This window comes from Drosophila grimshawi, unplaced genomic scaffold (assembly GCF_018153295.1).
Source record: "Drosophila grimshawi isolate 15287-2541.00 unplaced genomic scaffold, ASM1815329v1 contig_44, whole genome shotgun sequence".
NCBI classification, from domain to species: Eukaryota; Metazoa; Arthropoda; class Insecta; order Diptera; family Drosophilidae; genus Drosophila; species Drosophila grimshawi.
The window spans coordinates 7,150,001-7,174,535 of record NW_025063240.1 but is presented as its reverse complement, the minus strand read 5'-3'; the positions used below and the strand labels follow the sequence as shown (position 1 = coordinate 7,174,535).

The 24,535-nt window shown below is 38.7% G+C and overlaps 3 protein-coding genes across 5 annotated transcripts; 1 reads left to right on the top strand and 2 right to left on the bottom strand.

Moving 5' to 3' along the window:
- The first annotated feature begins 544 nt into the window (after window positions 1–544).
- On the top strand, window positions 545–5,746 carry LOC6556880 (ATP-dependent DNA helicase Q5). Of its 2 annotated transcripts, XM_043215315.1 has the most exons (6): window positions 593–780; window positions 850–2,148; window positions 2,205–2,665; window positions 3,796–4,737; window positions 4,990–5,230; window positions 5,302–5,708. In XM_043215315.1, exons 1-6 carry the CDS (start codon window positions 657–659, stop codon window positions 5,406–5,408), a joined length of 3,174 nt encoding a protein of 1,057 aa, XP_043071250.1. In that variant the 5' UTR covers window positions 593–656; the 3' UTR covers window positions 5,409–5,708. The 2 variants fall into 2 exon arrangements, with proteins under 2 accessions (XP_001984985.2, XP_043071250.1); XM_001984949.3 differs by having other exon boundaries at window positions 545–780; window positions 3,796–5,230; window positions 5,302–5,746.
- Window positions 5,718–11,341, bottom strand: LOC6556977. Of its 2 annotated transcripts, none has more exons than XM_001984950.3 (4): window positions 7,392–7,527; window positions 7,120–7,226; window positions 6,377–6,537; window positions 5,718–6,311 (listed from the first exon to the last, which is right to left on the bottom strand). In XM_001984950.3, exons 1-4 carry the CDS (start codon window positions 7,411–7,413, stop codon window positions 6,074–6,076), a joined length of 528 nt encoding a protein of 175 aa, XP_001984986.1. In that variant the 5' UTR covers window positions 7,414–7,527; the 3' UTR covers window positions 5,718–6,073. The 2 variants fall into 2 exon arrangements, with proteins under 2 accessions (XP_001984986.1, XP_032591992.1); XM_032736101.2 differs by lacking the exon at window positions 7,392–7,527 and adding an exon at window positions 11,151–11,341 and having other exon boundaries at window positions 5,932–6,311.
- Window positions 11,342–12,214: 873 nt separating this feature from the next.
- On the bottom strand, window positions 12,215–21,195 carry LOC6557434 (ecdysone 20-monooxygenase). The gene is made up of 7 exons (XM_001984951.3): window positions 21,087–21,195; window positions 14,940–15,222; window positions 14,236–14,830; window positions 13,987–14,164; window positions 13,408–13,647; window positions 13,127–13,342; window positions 12,215–13,064 (listed from the first exon to the last, which is right to left on the bottom strand). The coding sequence occupies exons 2-7, from the start codon at window positions 15,214–15,216 to the stop codon at window positions 12,954–12,956; spliced, it is 1,617 nt and encodes a 538-aa protein (XP_001984987.2). The 5' UTR covers window positions 15,217–15,222; window positions 21,087–21,195; the 3' UTR covers window positions 12,215–12,953.
- Between the last annotated feature and the right edge of the window lie 3,340 nt (window positions 21,196–24,535).

Sequence of the window (24,535 nt, the reverse complement as noted above, 5' to 3'; positions counted from 1 at the left end):
ATGTTGGCAGCGCTGTTACCACAATGTCAAATGTAAATTCCGCTTGATTCAATTGCAGAAGATGCAATGCCACAAGTTGTGGCACTTGTTACAGAAAGTGACGTCAGAACTTGATGCTGTTACACATATTATACAACAAATTGTAATTAATTTATTATTTTTAAAAATGAGCATTCTATATATATTTGGTGTACTATTTAATGAAATTTTATATTTTTAAGCATTGAATAATAAATGTACATTTAGCCAAATATTTTCAGCCGTTTTCTGTATCATTATTTACAGCAAGTTGGCAGCGCGGATCTTTCTCTTTGTAATGGCAGCCCTATCAGCTGTTCTTTGGCGGCATATATGAACGAATGACCGGCATTGAGGAACAAATGTAATTTAGTTGTTGAAGTGCTTCATTGTTATTGTTTTAAAATAATTAAACATAGCTACATTTAATTAAATGTGATTTGCTATCTGCTGTGCTAGCGATATATCGATATTCCGAATGTGTTATCGCTTGGTTACAGTTGCCAATCGATTTTGTTATCGCTTTCACAGCTGTTTTGGCGGCATTCACGCCAAAGAAAATACGCAACAATTTTTATCTCGTTTTTGTTAAGTGTTCCAATTATGTGAGTTGTTTTTCTGTTAAGTTTGCCGCGACGATGACAAGCATTAACAATGCCACGGAGGACAAGAGTGCCATCAACGAGGCGCTGCAAAGGCACTTTGGCCACAAATCATTCAAATCGGAGCTGCAGCAGCAAGCCATAAAATGCGCTGTGAAGAGTAAGAAGGGAAACGAACCAGAATAAATAATCTACTTGAGTCTAATCTCTGTTAAATTTGATCACGCAGAGAAGCAGGATGTGTACGTGTCGATGCCCACTGGGTCGGGCAAATCGTTGTGCTTCCAGCTGCCCGGGCTAATGTGTAAGGATCAGTTGACGGTTGTCTTTTCGCCGCTGCTGGCGCTGATCAAGGATCAAATCGATCATTTGGCCAAGCTCAAAGTGCCCGCCGACTCCCTAAACTCCAAAATGAGCAGCAAGGAGCGTGAGCGTGTCATCACAGATCTGCGTGCCATCAAGACAAACATCAGGTTTCTGTATATAACACCAGAGCAGGCGGCCACAAAATTCTTTCAGGATCTGCTCCATTCGCTGCACAAGCACAAAAAGTTGGCCTACTTCGCCGTGGATGAGGCACATTGTGTCTCCCAGTGGGGCCACGACTTCCGGCCCGACTATCTCAAGCTGGGCGAACTGCGTGCCAAATATCCGGATGTCGTCTGGCTGGCACTGACGGCGACTGCATCGCGGGAGGTGCGCGAGGATATCTACAAGCAGCTGAAACTGCGCCAGCCTGTGGCCCAATTCAGCACGCCCAGCTTCCGTTCGAATCTCTACTATGACATTGTGTACAAGAACTCCATTGAGGATGATTTCCAGCATCTGGCCGCCTTTGCCCAGCACTGTCTGGGCGATGAGGAGCAGTTCAAGGCGTTGCCCAAACCAAAACGTGGCTGTGGCATCATCTACTGTCGCACCCGGGATCAGGTTGAGCGTGTCGCGGTGGGCGTCTCCAAGCAGGGCATCGCCGCCATTGCCTATCATGCTGGCTTGAAGACCGCGGACCGGGTGGAGGTGCAGGAAGCATGGATGCGCGGCGATAAGGCCATCATTTGTGCCACAAACAGTTTCGGCATGGGCGTGGACAAGCCCAGCGTACGCTTCGTCATCCACTGGGATGTGCCGCAGAATGTGGCCGCCTATTACCAGGAATCGGGTCGTGCCGGTCGCGATAATCTCCCCTCCTATTGCCGGCTCTACTATGGACGCGAGGATGTGCGCTCCATACGCTTTCTACTCCAACATGATGCACAGCGTGCCCGGGGGCGTGGCGATCGTGAAATGCTCACGGAGCGTGCGCTGCGCCAATTCGAGCGCATCGTCGACTTCTGTGAGCAGACACGCTGCCGCCACAAACTGTTTGCCGACTATTTTGGGGATCCGGCGCCCGACTGCCGCGGCCAGTGCGATGTGTGCAAGCGGCCCAAGCAGGCGACCAAAGCGCTGGAGATGTTCCAGCGCCTCTGCATGGACGCCACATTCAAGTCAAGCATCTCGCTGCAGGATTGCGCCGATCTCTACGAGGGTGAGTTCGATTCCACTTAAACGTGACCTCATTTGGTAAACACTTTCCTCCTTTAGGTGGTCGGGCGGGCAGCAAACGTGCTGCTCAGGATTATGGCAGCGAGGATTCGGATCACGAGTCGGGTCAGAGTCATGCGGTGCTCGCGAAGCGTGTGAAAAAGGAATCCGAGGACTTTATACGCGAACAGTTCAAGTTGCGCAAACAACTGAGTGCTGCCCGCCAGCTGGAGCAGGAGACAGCCACACAGATTGCCCGAGTGCGTCACGCCCAGTCCACCGACTCCAAAGTAGCCGGCTTGCAGCACACGCAACGCGAGAAGTTTCTGGACGCGCTCATCGATGCCCTCAAAGCCAATGTGAAAAAATGTGCCAGCGATGCGAAGGAGGAGCAGCAGCAGCAGCAGCCACGCAGTGTCCTGCGGCACAACGACTACGAGGCCATCGCTGTCGATCTGGAGTACGAGGTGTTCCGCCAGCAGCGTGTCGTCCAACTGTATCGCCATGCGTTAGCCAAACAGGTGTGTCCAGCTTGAAGGAAGCAAATGAAACTATTTGTTTTGAATTTGAATTGAGGATCAGGAAAGAGTCAATTGGCTGCTTTTAATTTGCATATTCTTGCAACTAGGTTTGCCACAAATTATGTATTTGAAAGAGGCAAGCCCGATTCCATGCAGTATATGTATATATATATCTCTATATACTTAGTCAGCATCAAGTCATTATTATTCTAGTCTGAGTATTTATTCTAGTCTGAGCAGACTGCAAATATTCAAATTCCTGCTTTTCATAGTCAGATTCGCCCAAATCGCTAAAATAGTGTAGAGTATATATATAGATAGTGTATATAGTGATTATCTTATTTGAACTATCTGTCAAAAGATAACATTTTATTTACCAAGTTAAGTTCAACAAACTTACAAGTTGCAAGCATTATTATGTTACTAGTAAATCTGAAATAGAAACAATCCTTTTCAAAGTAAAATATACCTAATCAAAATTACTATTTACTGGTATTTGGAAGCTTCTAAAATTTCGGAAATATTCAATCAACATTCCACAACTATTTTATAAAGCTACAATTTAACTAATCGCTATTAATAAAGGCAGCTTTTCAGAGGTTAATTAATTGATTAATCTAGATTATAGCTTAACCTTTTAAATGGGCAAATTATATCTCAACAAATCGGATAAATTTCGAGTTATAGAAACAATGCTCAAACAATATTCAGCAACTCGGAAATTCTTCAGTTCTTTCTTGTATTTGTTCAATTTTATAATGAAATTTAGATGTCAACAGTTCTAATAACAAATTATGAGCTCTACATATTTAAATAAATTTCTAATTAGCATTGGGTTGGTTATCATAAAGCTACTACAGAAATGGGCGATTGCCAATTGCGTCGCCTGCTTTCACCTTTCTGTGAGAAAACTATATTTAAATATAGCGTGCATCTGCAACGGAATTAAATGCACAGCAGCTAAAGTTAGCATTTCCTATTTATATATCGCAAATTGTAGTAAAATAAAGTCGAATAAAAAACAAAACACTCGCAGAGATTTACAAATAATGCGCTCTTAAAATACGAAATTTGTCTTAGCTTCACTTGCAATATTATTTTATTATTATTAAACAATATACTTCTTTTAGTTGGCCAGCATTAAGAAGCTCACTGCCGAGACGAGATTAATGCCAATCCTTTTGGACTATGTGCCGCGACCGGAGACGAGCGCCAAGGGCGCCTGGACGGGCGGCAGTGTGGCGTATTTTGAGCGAAAGCTGAAGGAGCTGGATGAGCAGAAGCCACACTCAATAAAGGAGCCACCCAAAGCTATACGTGAACGGAAAGGTTTCAAACAGGAGCAGAGCAAACAAACCTCCATTGCCAGTTTTCTTGTCAAAGTCAAGAAGGAGGTGCAGGAGGAGTGCAAGGAGGAAAGCAAGGAGGAAAGCAAGGAGGAGCAACCAAACGACTCACTTGTGGCAGTTAAAATCGAACCAGCTGAGGAGGCGGAGGAGGCTAAAGATGAAGACGAGACAAAGTCCAGTGAAACAGCAGTCGAAGAGCCAAAGGAAAAACAGCTGAGTGAAGAGGAAGACGAGCCCACCCAAACAAAAGAGGATCAATTGGAGCTGGAGTTCGGCGAGAGAAAATACAGACTAATGCCAAATGGCGATGGCAGCTACGATATGCATCGCAAGGCGCGCGTCTCCCGCTTGGAGAGGCAGGAGACGCAAAAGAAGCCAGCAAACTCCACAGCCAGTTTCAAATTCAATTCAGAAACTGAAACTGAAACGGAAACGGAAAGGGAAAAGGAAAAAGACACAGAGACAGAAGCGAGTATGAATTCATTTGGTTTCACAACAGCTCGCCAAATGTTGGCGGACAAGAAGCCAGCGGCAGAGTCGGATGAGGAGCAGACAAAGGCGAAGAAACAAGGTGACCTGAAACAGGAGTCAGTTTTGAAGATATTCAAACCTGTACAACAATTGCTGGGGCCGAAGAGTCCAGAAGTGAAGCCAAAAGATGAGTCGCCAGAGATTAGCAAAGAGCAGAAGCCTCGAGATGAGCAGCCGAAGGAGAAATCAGAGATCAGCAAAGAGCCGACTAAGCCACAGAAGCCTCGAGATGAGCAGCCAAAAGAGCAATCAGAGATCAGCAAAGAGCCGACTAAGCCACAGAAACCTCGAAATGAGCAACCGAAGGACAAATCAGAGGTCAGCAAAGAGCCGACTAAGCCACAGAAACCTCGAGATGAGCAGTCGAAGGAGAAGTCAGAGATCAGCAAAGAGCCGACTAAGCCACAGAAGCCTCGAGATGAGCAGCCAAAGGAGAAGTCAGAGATCAGCAAAGAGCCGACTAAGCCACCAAAGGAGAAGTCAGCCGCGTTGCTGGAGAAAATGGAGAAGGACAAAAAGAAGGAGAAGGAGAAGAAGAAGCCGCCGGTGAATCAGCAAAAGAACGATGTCAGCAAGGCGGTGGTGCAGTTGCTAAATCCCTACTACAAGCGCAAAATAGCCACCAAAGAACTATTCAAAGCGCTCGCCAAACTCATCACGCAACGCATCTGCGACGGCAACCTGGGTAAGTCCCCCGCGAATCACATCCCAAATCATCCATTCAAACTAAAACCATCTTTTCTTTGACCGCAACAGGTGATGGCGATGTGTGTAAATGTTACATCCGGAAGACATTTCACAGCCTCAAAATGATTGAGAGCGATCAGGATATTGAGAAATACTTTACCATCGCTATCAAATGAGTTGAATTCTCAATCTCAACGTGTTGTTTTTATATACATATGTCCTCCATTTTTTGTATTATCCTTCATCATTTGGTGTTGTAAATATCGCGTATCATTTAAAAAACAAAAAAACAGCTCACAAAAACATTTTGAAAATTGTTGTTGCTTGCATTTGCAAGCCTAGTTTTGATCGTATTAAAGATCGTTATAAAAGGCATATTTAAACAAATAAAATGTTTTGCTAATAATAATAATATGTCATCCTTCAACAAATGAAATCCATCCTGTTTGATATATTTAACAAAAAAAATAAAACATTAACTCACATATTTTTGAAGATCGTTTGTTCTTTTAGTGAAAATTTATTTCATTCGTTATCAAAAATATTCGGTGTAAAACTTATGTTAAGTGGATTAGAAAAAAACATTTCGTGATTCATATGCTAAGCGAGACTTTTACAAATATTTCGCGACATTTTTGTTTTATAAAAATTTCTTACAATTCATTTTGTACATTCGCATTTCAATGATGGCAATTATGATTTTGTTTTTGTTTTTTGTATGTGCTTTTGAACAATTTGTTACACTTAGCAGGGAGAATTGGGGGTGTGGTGGGACAGCTTATGACTACGATGCTCTGTAAATATTACAGTAAAATGATCTGGCACTGTGCCTGATGCCATGTCAATCCAAATCGCCGTGGACACCAAAGCGAATGGTCAACAGCACATCCAGCAGATAGACCAAAGCGGTGACCAGCGATATGGAAGCAGATGCCATTACCAGATCCAGGCGATGCATATTCGGATGCCAGTAATTGCGATCCTTGGTGGTGCTCCAGTCTTGGAATAACAGTGCCGTTACAGCCACATAAAGCACAAATCCAACCAGAGACCACAGTGTCGCCGTGCGCCATGGCGACCTGCAACATATTAAGGAATTATCAGCAAATGATGCAACTGCATTGGGATGCACGGATGCACTCACAGATCCCCAAAGAGCGCCATTATCAAATAGATGGCCGTGTAAATGGCCAAAGCTCCAAAGGTCACATAGCACAGCGCCATAACTCGGGGCGTTATAAAGACACGCAACTGCGAATTGGTGGCAGGCTCATCGATCAATCCCAGGCAGCATATTAGCAGGCACTGTTAACCAAAATAATATCAACAAATTACAATTTAGATTTTATTGATTTAGTGATGTAAATAATTATGAAATTGTTTAAAAATTGTTTATAAAATTGTTTTTATATGCATAAATATTTTTCATTTTATTTTAGCTATTAAATTTCATGCTAAATTGTATTAATTGTTTTTTTTTATGTTTTGTAAACTTTAATTGTATTCACACTTCAGCCAGTTGAGAAGTAAAATCTGCAGATATCATGATAAACATGTCATGATACAAATTAAATCCCATCCTAAAAAATCGCATTTAGAATTCTAGTTCTAATTTGGGAACGTCTGAAGGATGTTTATGTTAAATATATATTTATTATTTTATTTATGATTATATCATTTTTCAAGTATTCAATACTAATTTCATGGGAACAATTGTTTGAAGATATAGCTATAATTTATTCATCTCCGACTCCATAAATTATATATATATCTGATCTGCCTGTCTGTCTATTGCTATGCAAACTGGACTCACAATTCGAAAGTAATTTATTGCAATTAGGAATTTTGCTGTCATCTTGTTCGATTAACACAGCTCAGTTGACTCACCAGTTCGACAACTTTGATGGTTATCAGCGTATAGGTTGCCTTCTTGTTGCCACTTGTTGTGGCAAAGGAATTATCATCCGCCGGCGACATTTCAACTCGTGAGATTTCTGTTCAAATAAACAAATGCAATTATCCAATCAATTAGCGCGTAATTCAATTAAATTCCTGTGTGTTGTGTATGTTTCTGTGTTTGTTTGTTTGTTTGTTGGTTGATTTTTTGTTGTCTGGAACAGTCAGCTCCAAATGCTCCATTTATGGAGTATATTAAGTACCTATAGAACGCAAGTAGCTCATTTTGAACGTTTAATGTTTTTTTGTTTGTTTTCTTTTTTGAGTTTTTACGAGTATTTATTTGTAGTGTTTTTGTTTTTGGCAGTCAACAATTAAAGATTTTGGGTTTATCTTCAGTATCTCTGGGTTTTGCAACGTTTGTATTTTTATGTATTTGCCATATTTGGCAATTGGTTTGTTATGCGTTATTCTCGTTATTCTCATTATTAGCTCGGGTGCTTGGTGGAGCGTGGAAAACGCAATGTGCTCAGTATTTGTGTCAATTGTCGCCCACATACCAAACAAAAAAAAAAAAAAAAACTATTACTCGCAATGGCTTCTCAAAGCCGGCATCTAATTGATTGTAAAAGGGCCCCAGAAGGCACTATCATCATGGAATGATGTCATAGCTGGGTGTGGGTGCAATCCGAAATGATTCCCAGCTGCTATTCGCACTACATACTAAATGAGTTGGTGCCTCATAAATGACTCAAATGCTATTAAGCTATTGAGAGGCGCATTCAAGTCATACTTTCTAATTGCTCGCAAAGTCCTGTCTCTTCTGACGTGTTCATAATTACAGTTTAACCAACAATACGCACAACAATGCGACACTTGGCCTGTTTAACACTTTTACTCTTGCTGTTGCTGTTGTTGTTGCTGTTGTGAATTCTTGTCGCTTCATGGCTCAGTTATTTGGGGGCATTCATTCATGCCCCATTGGCGATACTCATTGATTAACAATAATTGCATTACCGAAGGCACTTACAATAAAAATAAATGCCATAAATGCTGAGGAGGTTGAGCAGCAACTGATATATGTATACAAGAGGAGATATATATATATATATATATGTGCTATATAGTTAACCCTGCCGACTGTAATGAACAATTACGCTGCACGCGGGAAAACCAGAACCCACAAAAATCCAGACAGTAAACAACTTTCTCCCAAGTGAGTCTGGTTGGAGGTGTGTGCGAGAGAGAGGATCATACAGAGTGGGAGAGGAATAGCGAGAGAGAGAGAGAGGGAAAGTTAATGGTTAGCATATAGTTAACAACTTTTGCTTGATTAACACTAACTTGCGGCCCTAACAAACATTTGAGTGTGTAGGCTCCGCAACAAATAAGGGTGATAAACTATTGCGTGCTCTGATGAAATAAACAAATAACCGTAATTACTATAGAAAAAAATAAACAACAAGGTAAAGAATATTTCGATATACACCAATTGGAATACCCTAAAAGCTGTACTCCTTTTGAGTATACAACATTTTTTAACAAAACAAAATAAAATATAAATAAAAATAAAAAAACACAGTCAGCAGGAGAATATTTCGCTTTACTAAAATAGGGGAATACCCCTATGCAAAATTGCACTCTTCTATTTACATAGATGATGTGCATTATAAAAAATCGCTTATCATTTTGTAAAAAAACGTTAAGTACAATTAGCAAAATGAATATTGCATGACACAACTTGTTTAGTGTTGATTTTTTTTTTTGTAAGTTTTCTAATTCAAATTCAGCAGCTGCCGCATCGAGTTAGTCTTTTTGTAAAACAACAACGATTTTCACATTATTGAAAACAAATTTCTCACGTTTTTTTTTACACCCAAACAATTTAGAAGAAAGCAAAAACCAAAAAAAAAAACAAAAATAAATAAAGGAAATAACAGAGCGACCAAAACATCCATAAAAAAATGTAAACAAATCGCTTGACCAGTTGAACGGGTTTCTTGGCATGCACCGGGCAGGTGTGCGGGGAAAGAGACTGACAGAAAGAGAGAGAGAGAGAGAGAGAGCGAGCAGTAGTGAAGTAGCCACACCTGTTTTGCGCTCGCGCAGCCACAAAACTCTCGCTCTCGCGCTCCCTCTCTCTCTCGCTCTCGCTTGTTGTGTGCACAATATTTTGGACGGGAGTGTGCTTTAACCTCGTTTCGCTTTCTGCTTGCAGGGATCTTAGAAGGGCTTGGCGGGCAGCCTTATAACTGGTCTGGTTGGTATCGCCTTTGATTGGGTCATCGACTTGCCAGTTATGTTGATCTTTTGTTGTTGTTGTTGTTGCAATTGTGCCGTTTTGTTTTGGTCTGCCATTCTCCGCTTGCTTCTGCAACTTGCAACTTGAGCTTAAATTAATTAGCTCACTTTAAATTCAATTATTCAATTTCCTGCCTGCCATTGCGAAAGGATAACATTATCAAATTTCACTTGATAGACTCATTGAGAATCATAACAAAAAAAAACGAGTTCTTTTTTGGTTTCTTTCCGTTTCGACGCAATACCTACTGAACACCCCCACTGTAGTCCCTCCCGTCTCTCGCTCTCTCTCTCTCTCTCTCTCACTCACTCTCTCTGTGGCATTAATATGCACAACTGGCAAACTGACAAACTGGCTTTGGGTAAGGGGCGGTTCGCATTGGCGCCTACTGTACTTGCCAAAGTGGCTCATGTTGTTTTTCCTATTGCCTGCCGCCCTTAGCAATAACCATAACTGCCGTGAGTAAATTGTTGCGATTTTCCAGCGCGCCGTATTTGTTGACCTCATTTGGACCCACACCCCAAACTTGGCTTGCAAACCCACGCGAACAGAGTGGCTTTTGCCAGTTAGCAAGGGGTTACATATTTTTATTTGTGTTGTAGCCAACACATTGTCCAGTCTCAGTCAGTGGTATAATTGTTGAGGGTTGGGCGAGCTGGGCGAGCAATGACACAGCTAAACTGAAGGTCAGTGTCAGCAAGTGTTGTATTTTACATTGTTTTTTTTTTTATATTATTCTATGATGACAATATAATTGAATGCAGCTATTTATAGTGCAAACATAAATCGCAAGAAATTATTTAGTAAGAGATTGTAATTGTTTTTATGATATAATTCATTAGAAATTAAAAAATAGATGGCTAATTAATTTAGCAACCAGCTAATTGATGATAATTTTTCTTTGAAATTTTATTTCTGGCAAATTAAACACCGCTAACAATTTTTATTATTTTCTATATATATATATTTTGTATATATATATATAAATAATATATTTTTCTTACTTTAATAAGGCCTAAATAATTTTATTTATTTTATTTTTGGTATATTTACGCCTGCTAATAATGTTCATATTTTTTCTTTAATATTTTGCTGTTGCTTTAATCACATTCAAACAATTTTCCTGTAAATAGACTTGATGAGTGAGACAAAATTGATGTGAATCATAGAATCAACAATTTGTTAGCTAGTGTAAATAAGTGGTGCATAATTAGCAAGTTGAATAATAATAGCAGCAGCAATATGTTACGCTCTTATTGTTGGTGTTGTTTTTCTTGTTGTTTTATTTGTTCTTCTTGTTGTTGTTGTTCTTGTTGCCTGTGTGCTGTACTGCAATAACAATTAGTTTTCGGGTGGGGCTGCAGACTCAGATCGAGAGCGTCGATCTGCGGAGATGAGAGAACACAGATCGCAGATCACACATTTGAGAGTCTGTCTCTGACTCCGTCTCTGTCTCTGTCTCTGTCTATGACTCTGACTCTGAAGTCGTAACAAAAAAAATAAATAAAGAGCTGAATACAGCAAACTCATTTTCATTTTGTTGATAGTAAATGATGCATTTTTGAGTTAGTTACGACTGTATTTTTTTAGTTTTTAAAAGTTTATGTTGCCTGCGCTGACATAAAAAAAATAAAAACTGGTTTTAGTTATGTGTGTGTGTGTGTGTGTGAGGTGTGTGTGAGGTGTGTGTATGTTGCAACATATTTTTGCATTTGCGTACATGGCTAATACTTATTAGTGGTGCAGATAAAAGTGCAGCCAATTGTTGTTGCTGTTGTTGTTGTTAGTTTTTGGTATTCTTCACAAAACACACGAGAACTGTGTTAAATACGCAGCTACAGTTACACTCTGAATGTTCAGGCGCGCAATTTTTGTATTTAATCGGAAATTTATTGTTCACCGCTGAAACGGGTAAGTTTGAAACTGAAACCGACGACACGCCAACGACAACTGTTGTAACGTACCCAAAACCCAAACCGTTCAGGCCCAAGCCCCAGCTCCAAGCCCACTATGCACACACACACACACAGATGGAGAGAAAGAAAGAGAGAGAGAGCGCGCGACAGTCAGAGCATAAGTGAGCAGAGAGCGAGCGAACGCTGAGCGTGCAGCGCTTGAAACATGTTTAGAAACCCAAAAGCGAGCCAAGTGTTTTTTACTTTACCAAACTGTTTGCACAACTATCAAAACCTAAATAAATAAACAACAAATATACAGCAAAATGTGATATATATTTTTTTAAATTTTAACATTTGTGAAAAAGGCAAAAGAATTTTTGCTAATTTATTGTCTGAGCTTTGTTTAAAAATCCATCTATCTATCCAAGCACGTTAAATGGACAGCAGTGTAATTGACCAGTTTAGCCAAGACACAAGCCACACGGTATTGTGTATCGAATATATGGGACGGCACTGTAGCACGACGAGCTGTGGTTGCAGAAATGGCTAAATGTCGAAAAGTACCTTTTTTTATATCGAAAATTTAGCAGAAATACTGAGAAGAGTTTTCCTAAAAGAAAATATGCAACTCAAAAAATAACTAAATAATATAATAAAAAAAACTCAAGAGCAGTTATTCCTAAATATACTTTTTATATTTTCTAAATTCATTATTGGAGAAATTCAAATTAACCCCCAATAAGAAATTGTTACAAGAATTGCAAACACAGTTTAAAATCATTGCTTTATTTCGTTGTTTTTTTTGTTTTGTTTGTTTGTTCGTTATTGTTTTTAACTCTCGCTTTGTTTTTCTTTTTTTTATCATTTAACAAAAAATATACACAGATACAAGAACTAAGAAATAGAAAAACTTGGAATAAATACATATTGGTTAACTGTACAGAGCATTACGAATTAGATGTGTCTTTTTATACAGATTATAGATTATACAGATTACACGATTACGAGTTACAATCAGCATTAAAACAACAAAACTTAAACACAGTCTTTCCGTTTACACGCCACAAAAATAATTGCCGCTACTTAAGATTAACAATAACTACCTACAACAACACAAAGAAACGTATTCAAATACAGCTAAATGGATGCAACTTTTTAGTCTTTTCTTCTATGTACAGTTAGGTTTCTTTATTATGTTTTTCATCCTTTTTTGTTTTGTATTTTGTTAGATTTGTGGGGTTCTATTGCAAAGCTATATCTAACTTTTGTCATATATTCAACGCTCGCTTCTAGGATTTAATTTCCCAAAGTGAATTTTGCATTTTTTTAGCATACTTTGCGGATGAAAGTTTAAATATTTCTCATTACAACTCGAAAATGATCTTTAAGTGTAGGTGTAGGTGTATAAATGGTAATTTAAGCTGAAGCTTGAAAAGACACGATTTAAGTTTGTAAGGAAAATCAATTCAGAAACCAAACGGACAAATATTTTACCACATTCAAATTGCGAGCGTGCTTAGACTTACATGAGTTCTACTCCCTAGACTTCTTTCGTATATACAAAATAATATATTAGTGTGTTAACCTTTCATTTTTTAGGGGGATTGTATTAGATACAATACGATTCATGAGTCGCGATCGCGCAGCCTTAAACTTAGCGGCGTTTTGGGGGCTAAAAGAAACTCGAATTCGGTTTCCAGCGGCTTCACAAAGCTAACATCGAAAGCCAGCACCAGCTGCGAATTGAATGCGAATTAATTGAAGACAATTTAAATAGATTTAAGTTATATTAGCTGACCTTTGCCAGCAGCAGGACCACCTCCATTTCGACGAATCGCTTGCCGGGACAGGTGCGTCGACCCACTCCGAAGGGCACCACAATGCTTGCACTGTCCACATTCACCGTAAAGTTGCCCGTTGTGGCATCTATCCAGCGTTCCGGGCTAAATTGATTGGCCTCGCGAAAGTTGCCATCTTTGTGGCAGGCAATCATATTCTGGCACAGCACCACAGTCTACAAAAAATAATGAATACTATTAAATGACTGCAATGGGAAGATGAAGTTCTTCAGCTGCTCACGCCCGCATTCAGAGAGTAACCGGATAGTTCCATGTCCTCTTCGAGGATGCGTGCCAGGCAAAAGGCCGTGGGCCTCAGTCTGTACGACTCCTGTATGCACGCCTTGGTGTATGTGGCATTCGTGAGCGCATCCTGCAGGATGTTCGTGTCACGATACTCAAGGAACTCGCCGAGTATGCGAGGCAGTGCCGAAGCATCTTCCGTCACCGAGCTGAGCACGAAGAGCAGTGTGTTCGCTAGCTAGAGTGAGACACAGATTGAGATTGAGATGGAGTGCAAAGGAAATAATATTTATTTAAATACTAAACAAGGAAGAAGAAGATTACATTAGATTGTTGACTGAAATCAATCCTCCGTCAACTAAATTTGACTATCAAAAACGATTGTTTTTATGAGCGGTATGATATTTTAATGATATTTTTAGGAAAAGCATTACTGATGAGATTTACTTGGTTATCTTGGTAAGAAATATGTTATATATAAAATAATTCATATTTCACCTTATCTTATAAATAATAAGATATATAATATACATTTCTAATTAAGATCAGATCAGATCCGATTTCTGTTCACACTCACCGTTTCAATGCCCGCGGCTATAAAGTCAATGATTGCCGACTTCTTGTCCCGAATGTCCAATTCTTTGAGTTCGAGTATGTTAAGGAATACGCAGCGCAGTCCGGTCGCATCCTCATCCTCGCAGGCGGCGGACTTCTTGTGCTCCTCCAGTTCGTTGTCAATGATCTCGGAGATGACACTGCGTCAGAGGCACAGGCATATTAGAAATAATGCAATAAATTGCCGCTGATGCATATAGTTTATACCTACTCATAGATCAAGTCCTCGGCACGTGCAAAATCTCGATATGTCTTGGTGGGGAAGTATTTCCAGAGGCCCAGCCCATAATACGAATCCCGCTGTGAGATGAACAGCTGTTTGACAGCCGCCGCCAATTGGCTGATCTTCTCCGGCTGCTTAGTATTGGCCGCAAGAAAACCCATGCGCCGGCCGAGCATCAAAGTGCAAACGGCCTCCAGACCCATCAGATTGGCCAGCTCCTCAAAGTTGGCCACCACATCGGTGTGTGGATCGCGTTTGGAGCGCAGCAGCTCAACGAAATCATCACAGATAGCATTGAGAGCGGGCAGAAAATTCTGCAGGATGCGCGGCGAGGTGATGCTCGAGGTGAGCGAGGAACGCAATCTCTGCCACATTGGTCCCTGCTCGTTGACAATGCCAACGCTGGCATAGCGATCGGGTCGCGATTGACGATACATCACAATGATTTCGGTGGGCGGACGAAAGGGATACTTGCTGGGATACTTGAGCACCTTCTCGAGATCCTCGCGATTATACAGATGCACAATGGGCACATTCGAGGGCATCACTTCCAGCACAATGTCACCATACTGTCGATTCAGATCTGCGTGAGACAAAGAGAGAGAGAGAAAGAGAGAGAGAGAGAGAGAGAAAGAGAGGGAGAGAGTATAGATTATTGGCGTGTGCTCTTTGAGTTTGGCAGAGTCTTTCACCTGCGTAGACCTCATGCAGCTTTGTCATTTTGTAGCGCCGAAAGAAGATGAGGAATATCCATTTGGTGCCCAGGAAGGGTATACGCTGCGGACCGGGTATATCCCAGATGCCCTTGCGCTTCCGCTGCTCAATGGGCGTGGCATGATAGCAATCCTCCAGCGGTGTATTCTTCAACAGTGGCTTCAAGTAAATCGCACAGATCTTTTGACGATGAATCGCACAATAGCAACCGAGTACGAGTGCCAGGGCGAGCAACAGTATCACGGCCATTACCATTGGACGCTTTAGAGACACACACACATAGAGAGAGGAGAGAGAGAGAGCGAGAAAGAGATAGAAACAGAGAGAGAGAGAGATATCAGGAGATCAGACGTTTAAGTTGATATATTGAATTAGTCGCTTGCTTTACGGTTTAAACGCGTATTTTTCTTCATTAAAATCTACTTTACTCTTAGTGCAAATTTTTTGGCAATTGGTCAATTTTTTTTATTAATTTTTTTTAGGTATTTTAATTGCAGTCATGAACGTACCCAAGACCAAACCGGTCTCTGGCCTAGCCTTTAATGTTTGCTATGCATATTGAAAAAGTTTGCCATTTAAATCGATTTTGTATTGTGTTTGGCTGGCACGATAAGAATAATTTATTTCCGTGTGTGTGAATACTTAGCAAATGTCTTCATGCAATAAGCGTTTAGATAAGATAAACAGCACAACAACGATTCAAGGTTGTCCCGAAAACAATAATAAAACCACAAGTCTCTGTGACTTGCCAAAAATGAAAAAGCGAATTGAAAAGCGAGTTGAATTGTGCTTTCTGGAATGGTCCGTTATCGGTCAAGTTAAACAGTTTGTAGGTCATTTGTCTATCGGACATATGTCGAATAATCTTCGACTTGGAATTGGTGAAATTATCGATAAGCAATTTGGCAATGTCAAACCACTTTGTTATACATATAAAACACAAATTGTAGTTGTTTTTATTCTTCGAAATCAAAATGCAATTGCCTGCTAAAAACAAATTAAAATGCGCTAAACGAGCTAGCTCAACCAGGAGTTGTTAAATATGTAGATTGTTTTGAAAAACATGTTCACAAACCCGAAACTAAAATCATTCTGACAGCAAAAATTAGTTTTGGTCAACAAAAAAAATGCGAGTTTCTTATCCAATCTTGATAACATTTCTAAATTTAAATACTCTAGCAAAACAACTTGATATTGCTGATACAGAATATATATAATTTATGGAGTAAACATTCTTCCTTTTGCTTGTTACATACTTTTGGACAACTTCATTTCACAATTTTGCGCATTTTCAATGAATTCAGGGCATAAAAATTGATTATTTAAAATTAATTTGGCTTTTCATCAGCTGCAAAACCAAACCAAAGAAACAATCGATTTGCGGCACACAGAAATTGATATAAAATTAATTATTAATATATACAAATATATATATATACTTGTGTCACATTTATTGGTGCTTTGTCAAACTGCAATATATATTTATTAAAAATGTATATATTTTTAACTTGATTAAGATATGTACATATTAATATATGAGCATTGCACTCTTTAGACCACTTGTCAATTTATTAGTATAATATAAAATCGTGTTACGGCTTTTGAACGTTTAAGCTGTCAATATAAATATTGACCAGCTACCACAAAAGATCAACTTGTATTGGCAAAAATACCATACGCAATAAGAATTTAATAGGCACAAAATATTCGTTTGCTTGTTTTTTGTAGCGTCGTTCCTCGAGACTCTCATAAATATTTGTTGTGATAACCAAAACCCGAAGAGAAAAACCCCCAAAATGTTGTATTTGCGCATTAGCCCTTTAAATGGTTGTGTAAAGAAATGATGGCTACAAATTGTGAAATACTAAACCAAAACAAAATGAGAAATGAGAGAAGCAACAAACTGAGAGTCAATAACAAGAACTTTCCCATCGTCTCGTTTTACATAATAATAAATTACATAATATGCTTTCTAATGTCGCATTCTCAACCTCAGAGCGATGCTTTCTTCTCGCATCGCCTGTGTCTGGTTTCGAAGCCGGTTTTCAAACATTCGACTTAAACCGGGGCGCGCTTCTAACGCGGCTCTAACGACAACACAGCAGGCCAAGACAATTCCCTCTCCCCCCTCCGCCCCACCGCCCTATCCACTACCCCCTTCCTGTTCGAAATGCTATGTATATGCATATTAATCATGGTGCCGGCAAACGCGCACCAACAGTCAACAGACCTGAGTTGTGTAGAATTCGCAAGAATTCTTATTAAAAAGCGAGTTTTTTTTTTGTTCATCTACTTGGAAAAGTGAGAAGCGCTTAGAACGGCGCACGCGTCGCCCCATAGATGAGGAAGTGATTAGCAACATAGAAGGAAGTGCTGAACTGGCTATGATTTCAATTTCTTGCGATTCCACTTTTTGCAAGCCAGCCAACTATCGACCAAACGAGCCTATCTAACCAAGAACCAAGCCAAACACAGCCCCTATATTGTATTTAAACCAACCCACAATGAAGTTTGTTGCAGCTTCTGCTTATATCTAGGGGTTGGCTACAGATACAAGTTTATAGTTTTCGGAAATATAATTTAATTACATGTATTCTCATTTAAAATGAGTACAAAGAAATGCTCCATTTTCGAATTATTAGTGGTTTTGGGCTGTATACATCAATTTTAACCAGTCAATGTCAAGTCTACAAATACATTAAAAGTCAACCCTTGCTCAAAATGTATCTAGCCCTTATCGTTAGTTCTTTGCAAATAAAGTACAAGTTGATTAACGAAGACAATTTGTGGGCCGGAACAAATAAAAATGTATCTCAAGTGGAAGTGGACTTTCTTTCAACATTAATCATTTCGTAAAACTGCCATACAGTGATTTTAAGATTACTTATCAATCAGTATATTGATTGATCGTATTATACGAATATGAGTGATTTATTAAATGGATTAATAAAAATAGTTGAAGGTTGTTTTTTTACTAAATGCTGAAGAGCTCAAACAATAATTGAGATATGATTGCTTATTGTTTGGTGACCTCCTTTTATAAATTAAATATATTCTTTGCTGCATGATTTCAAATTTAAAGTTTATAATATTTATGAATGATAAACTTGACAGATATGTCTTTTGATCATTTTATAAAAAATCTTCAACTATTTTTATTAATCCTGTACAGCTTCCAGTTAATGTTTCTTTACGCTTTGGCCAGTTTGATAAGATTTTAATAGTGCCACATTTTATGTGGTTTTTCATAGCTTAGTGACCACTGTACTGGTCGCACGACCTTTTCTGAGCTCCACGCGTATTGTGGCATTCCTTAGCCTAATTTGTTGATCATTTTTCAGCTTTCTTCAGTTGTCATATATTTGTTTTCTTTGGTTTTAGCTTACAACTTTCGATGAATGCTTTCCAAAAATAAAATAATAAACAAACAGAGTATAATAATAATTAAAAATAAAAATGTAAGTCATTTCGACCAATTCAGCAAATTGAGTTTGCATTGAACTGATTCCTGTGGCGTCAGGCAGTCCAAGTCCAAGTGCAACTGCAAATTATTGTTGACACCTACATAAAATTATTCAGCATTTGCTTAGTAACTTTTGTAAAAAATAAAAACAAAACTGGTACTTATACAAGGTGGCCTGCAAACGTTGCTAAAAAGTGACAAAAAAAAAACAACCCAAACAAAAAACTAAAAATGAAAAAAAGTGTTCTACCAATTAGCCGATTATTTTGTGTTGTTGTTTATTTTGCGAAATAAACCAGTTTGTTTTTTCATCAGAATTTACATAAAGTTTTGATTATATTCTTGGCTATTTTTTTATTGGCACATTTTTTCACATTTATGCAAATCAAACCAAATGGAAAAAAAACCAAATGAAAAAAAATAAATAAAAAAATATAAATATAAAAATAATACATAAAAATATAATAAAAGCCACGCGATCCGCTGCGCAGTTACAGAAGAAGAAGAGACCACAGCCCCAAAGCGTAGAACGCTCAACATCAGCAGATTATGTCACTACTGCCGCTACCATATAACATTGCACACGCAACGGAACCCAACCGCACCGCTTCATGGTCACGGCCAAGTCTCAAGCCTCAAGCGGCAAACGGCCAACAGCCAAATGGCCAAACAGCCAACAGCCAACAGCTAACAGCCAAAGCCAAGTTCGCAGTCAGCGGGCAAAAAAAAAAATTTCGCGCATAGCGTTTGTCAGCTGTTCCATGAAGCAATAGACAGCGAGATAGAGAAACAGACAGAGAGAGAGAGAGAGAGAGAGAGCGAGCGAGAGAGAGAGGGAGACAGTCCAACCCATTAGCTAAGCCACTGTCCGTCCAACGTTTGGCCAAGTTCAATGTACGGCCAACGACGTGCTTGAGATAACCACAACTGAATAGGAGAGTCTGTGAAGCAACCTCCGCAACGTCCTCAGCCTCGGCCAGCAGAGAGTCTCTGCTTTCAAATGGTAATAGAGAAATAGAGAAATAGAGAAATTTCGCATTAGATTTTGTTTGAGAAGAGCCAAAGTCCCGCAGCCGACTCTGGTTTGTCTTCTGGCCAACACAACACAAAACAAGCTTTGGCATTTGTTGTCCATTATTTATTTTGGCCGTTGTGCGTTGCGCTCTGTGTGAATTATTCAATAGCCAAAGAATCGTTAGAAAGGCAATAGAGAAGAAAAGTGAAAGAACTTTTGAGTGGGCTTGAGCAGCATAAGCTATCAGCTTGCGATCGCTCATGGAATAACAATGAATCTACCAGAAACTCTAGAAAAATAACATATCTCGTGTACTTTCCATACTGATGTAGAAATCTTGTTGAATGGATTAACAGATCTATCTAATTGGATTGAATATATTGCTAAAATAACATGCTAATATTTTCGGAAATCAAAGAGCTTTGTCACTCTTATTTTATCGAATATATATTGTAGGTTATTAAACCAGTAAAGCTTAAAATAAATAAATTGAATGAAAAACAGAACAGAATCTTGTTAAAACTTTCAAATCAGATGACAGTCAGTTGAAATATGAATTAATTAGTAAATTAGTAGCTCTCGTAAAAGTCATCTAAAAATAAAGCACAATGCCGGAATGCATGAATGAGTATGCATTATACAGCCCGCATTATTATTTTTTATTTTTTTTTTTAATTCTCGAAACCCAGTTCAAGCCCCGATAATCGTGCCATAAACGAAAATGTATCATCGCCTCGAAAAGTGGCGGTCAATGTACGTTGCTTAAAAAATTAACTGAAAAATGTATAAATAAAATAATTGTGAAAAAAAAGGAGTGACTGACATTCACTTTGAAAATGTATAATAAATTGTTTGTGTACATTACAAATCACAACAACAACAACAGCAATGAAAGGCAACTGGCAATTATGCAATGTGTTTGTATGTGTGTGTGTGTGTGTGTGTGGAGAGAGAGAGGAGAGAGATGGAGTTTTTTTAATGATGATAATGAACTTGAGGCGCACTTAATTGATAACAAAAGAAAATTATTATTTAAATAATTATAATCATAAAGAGCAGGCGATTGCGAAACTTGATAAATAATGAGATAAAATTGTATAAATAAATAAAAAATGAGCAGTGGGCACACACACACACACACACACACACACACACACAAACCCCCCCCACACACAACTTAAAGCACTCGATAAGCAAGAGCAACAGCCGTGAGAAGAGGTAAGAAACTAATTGCAATTTAAAGCGATTATTTGCCAAAGTCAAATGTATAAATAAATTTGCATTAAATATGTTTTTATATATGAATATATTTATGTATATTTATGCATTTATTTCTTGCATAATAATATGAAAAACATTTCAATCCATGCATTTTCTTGATAGGGGAACGATATTGCTTACAGTGTGGTCAATAAATTAATATTAAGACTTCGTCCTTGATAATTTTCTTAATAAAAATTAGGACACATTATCATTTAATAAAATTATAAGAAAATCATAAGATTTTACCAACTTTTTAGAACCCAATTTTTCAATTAATTTTTTGACCGCCGAGCGTTTTTAAAGATTCCTATTGGAAAAACATAGCTTACATTTCAATTGAAAAGGTTTTTCTTTTGGCCATATTTTCATCCTTTGAAAACTTACCTTTTTTAATTGCGTGCTTTGTTTTAAATCCAATTCAAGATCCGTTATTTTCTGTATTTGTCGTTAAGTCAATAATGAAGCACTTTCAGCTAACATTTTAGACGTTTTTTTTTTCGTTCACTTAATAATTAATTTAATTACTGATTTATTGACAACATTGCACTGCATTCTATATGTATTTATATAAAAGCTATTATCACTAAACCGGCGTTTGAATTGATATTGCTTATAATATAATTTATTGATATTTTCTTTATTTATTTTTTTTTATTATATTTTATAAATATATTTCAGCTATATTGCACATTGATTATTATATTTATTTGTTGTTATTAAAGCTCTTTATTGCTGCATGCCTGCATCGATCCGCGTCCTCTAATCGGAATCAGCTGCTTCTCTTGTTGTTGTTGTTGTTGTAGTTGTTGTTGTTATGTTTGTTGTTGTAGTTGTAGTTGAAGTTGCACTTGTCATCATTCCGAAAACAATAGAATATGCTGAACTTTATTTTTAATCACACCCAGACATTGCACTTTTGCACTCGTACTGGAGATTCGTAATTGCCTATTGTATGTGCGTGTGAGTGTGTGTGTATGTTGGGTGTGTTGTGTGTGTAATCAAAACCGCATCCGTATCCGTTTAATAGAAATATGATTGTGGTCGTGTGCGTGTGTGTGTGCGTGTATCTAACGCCTGTGCAAACCCGAAACCGGAGGAGGAGCTAACGCACTGACAGAATCAGAATTCGATTCAGAATCCCTAGTCGGTAGTCGGTAGTCGGTAGTCAGCAGTCAGTAGTCAGTTAAACCACAGTGCCCGCTACGATGACAACTGCGACGCTTAGTCAAAGACTGACTGAATATGAATGGGAATAAATGTTGAGCCCACAGTTTACGACGAAAGCAACGACGACGACGACGACGACGATCACGATGTATTACGATCGTTTGTTTGAGCGCCTCGGCAAATGCGAACGCGAGTGGCTATCTCTTCAACTGATTTAATAACAGCCAAGCCACACACTACAACAACAACAACAACCACAACAGATGCAACAAGCTACGATTCGGATCGATCGATCGTCGTTGATCGTTGATCGTGTGTGCAATCAACGAACGATCGATCGATCGAACGACCGACCAGCTGTTCGAATCCGTTTTGTGTGAGTAAGGTAAGGTTCTGTGTATATGTGTATGTGTGTGTGTGTGTGTGTGTGTGTGTGTGTGTGTGTGTGGGATCTGATCGGGTCTCCCGGCAGGCGATGCCGCATGATATGATAGCATCGTGCCTGAGCCATGCGTAGTTAGTCAGTTGCCTACACTCTCTCACACACACACACACTCTTACTTGCTCTCACGAGCCGGAGCTCTCTCGCACTCTACGCTCTCTCAATTGCCTTGCTCTCCCGCTGATAAGAACACAACAACAACAAATGCTACTGACGTTCTGTTTGTTTGCGTTGTTGTTTTTTCGTTTTTTGTTTATTTTTATTTGAGTTCATTTTTATTTCTTTCTTTTTACTTTTTTTGCATATAAATTCTCAATGTAAGTTTGCTAAAGAAACAATGGCAGCCAAGGCGATTGGTTGCCATTGTTGAGTGGCTTATTGAAATGTTTACATCGAGAGCTTGTTGATGCAACACAACACACTCATGGAGAGGCGACAACAACAGCAGCAGCTCAAGCAGCAGCAGCTACCTCAATGCGTGGCCGCGTGAGCTGTGCCCGGAGGTGCCTCTCGGCACTAGCTGCTTGGCGTGAGGTAGGTTGGATTACAACCACAACTGCAACTATGACTACGACTGCGACTACAACAAACTGCATAACTGGTTCGTCTAGGCAGCAGCAGCGGCAGCAGCAGCAGCAGAAACAGAATCAGCTGTGCTTTGTGCTCCCGTCTCTCTGTCCAGATATCTGACCTGCTGCAACAATGTTGCCGCCTGCTGCTGCCTGTGATTTGTGCGTGTGAGCAGCACCAGCAGCAGTAGGAGTAGAAGACGTAGTAGGAGTTGGAGGAGTACGAGGAGGAGTAGTGGGTTAGGGATCGTGTAATGTGTGCATTGTGAATTGTATGTGTGTGTGTGTGTGTGTGCGTGTGTGGGAGAGAGAGAGAGAGAGAGAGACGGGGAATCGAGTGAGCGCGCTAATTGTCTTGATTGAGTTTTAAATTAATGCGAATTTGAGTTGGAAGTTGTGGTTGTTATGTTGTTTTAAGTCATGCGATATGCGCGTTAAGCTTACATATCTATATCTATATATCTATATATATATATATATATATATATATATTGTATGTACTTGAATGTGGGTGGAGCGAATCGGAGGGTGAAAGGTTTGTTAGGTTTCTTATTTGAAGTAGAGCAAATATAAATGGTACATTGCAGCTGGAGAAAAGAGGCATACAAATTCAAAAATGTTTTGTTTTGAGATCTCAATAAATTTAAAACAATTTATAAGTTTTAAGTGAGACGGAATTAGCAATCATGGGAATATTTTCAAATATATATAAACAAAAATAAAAGTATGAAAAGTGTAAAGAATACAAATAATACAAGAGCTGAAGGCTTCGGTTGCTCTAAGATCTTTAAGAAAAGCTACCGTTTTAAGCCATAAAATAAAATAAAAATAATACTGCATTTTTAAGCAGGAATTGTGTGACTCTTGAAATTTCAAAATAAATCAAAAGGCTTTTCATAACAAACAAATCAGATCAAAATGGTTCAAATAAGATGTCAATCTTTCTATTTACTTATAAAATTAAACTTGAATGAATTTATAATATATATAAATATATATATTTTTTTTAATTGAATAAAATATAACAAAAATAAAGAGATTAAAATTGCATATACAACTTTCATTTATAGTTCTGCTAACCCAAAAATATCAATTTACATTCTAATCTAAGAAACGTCATCTATATTGTTATCAAATATTTAAAAATATTTCTAAGGTTATTGGAGAACTCATCGGAAGTTAAGTTAGGGGGGTGGTGAGGCAGCTCATATTTATAGAAATTGATTATATATTTATATATATGGTTTAATTTAAAAGTTTCACTTGATTCACAATGAACAAACAGTATAATTGCAATGTAGCCTATAAGGACTAACTAACTAAAAGGATTATGGAGAAGGTCAGTCTATCCCTCATCCTATCATAGAGTGCTAAGTAGCTCAAGCGCTCAGCTCAAAAGGCATCCAGTTGATGAGCGATAACAACAAAGTTAAGATGCCTAAGCCACTCATCGACTGATTGATTGCGTGATTGAATGAATGAATGAATGAACTAAGTGACTGAGTGACTGACTGACTGACTGAGTGACTGAGTGAATGAATGCGCAAGCGCATGAGCTTTGCATTATTAATTAACTTGACTGTTGTTGTGTTCGACTTGACTGCTTCCTCTTCTTCATCAACTTCATCATCTTCATCATCCTATTCGTCTTGTTC

Excerpts from the sequence above, each read along its gene's own strand:
- LOC6556880 (XM_001984949.3), top strand. The coding sequence starts at position 657 with ATGACAAGCATTAACAATGCCACGGAGGACAAGAGTGCCATCAACGAG. Across the intron at positions 2,149-2,204 it reads TTGCGCCGATCTCTACGAGG|GTGGTCGGGCGGGCAGCAAA; the intron begins GTGAGTTCGATT and ends TTCCTCCTTTAG. Across the intron at positions 2,666-3,795 it reads GCCATGCGTTAGCCAAACAG|TTGGCCAGCATTAAGAAGCT; the intron begins GTGTGTCCAGCT and ends TACTTCTTTTAG.
- LOC6556977 (XM_001984950.3), bottom strand. The coding sequence starts at position 7,413 with ATGAGCTACTTGCGTTCTATAG. Across the intron at positions 7,227-7,391 it reads GAGCTACTTGCGTTCTATAG|AAATCTCACGAGTTGAAATG; the intron begins GTACTTAATATA and ends TTATTTGAACAG. Across the intron at positions 6,538-7,119 it reads CCATCAAAGTTGTCGAACTG|TGCCTGCTAATATGCTGCCT; the intron begins GTGAGTCAACTG and ends TTTGGTTAACAG.
- LOC6557434 (XM_001984951.3), bottom strand. The coding sequence starts at position 15,216 with ATGGTAATGGCCGTGATACTGTTGCTCGCCCTGGCACTCGTACTCGGT. Across the intron at positions 13,343-13,407 it reads GTTACTCTCTGAATGCGGGC|ACTGTGGTGCTGTGCCAGAA; the intron begins GTGAGCAGCTGA and ends TATTTTTTGTAG. Across the intron at positions 13,065-13,126 it reads TGGTCCTGCTGCTGGCAAAG|CTGGTGCTGGCTTTCGATGT; the intron begins GTCAGCTAATAT and ends TTCAATTCGCAG.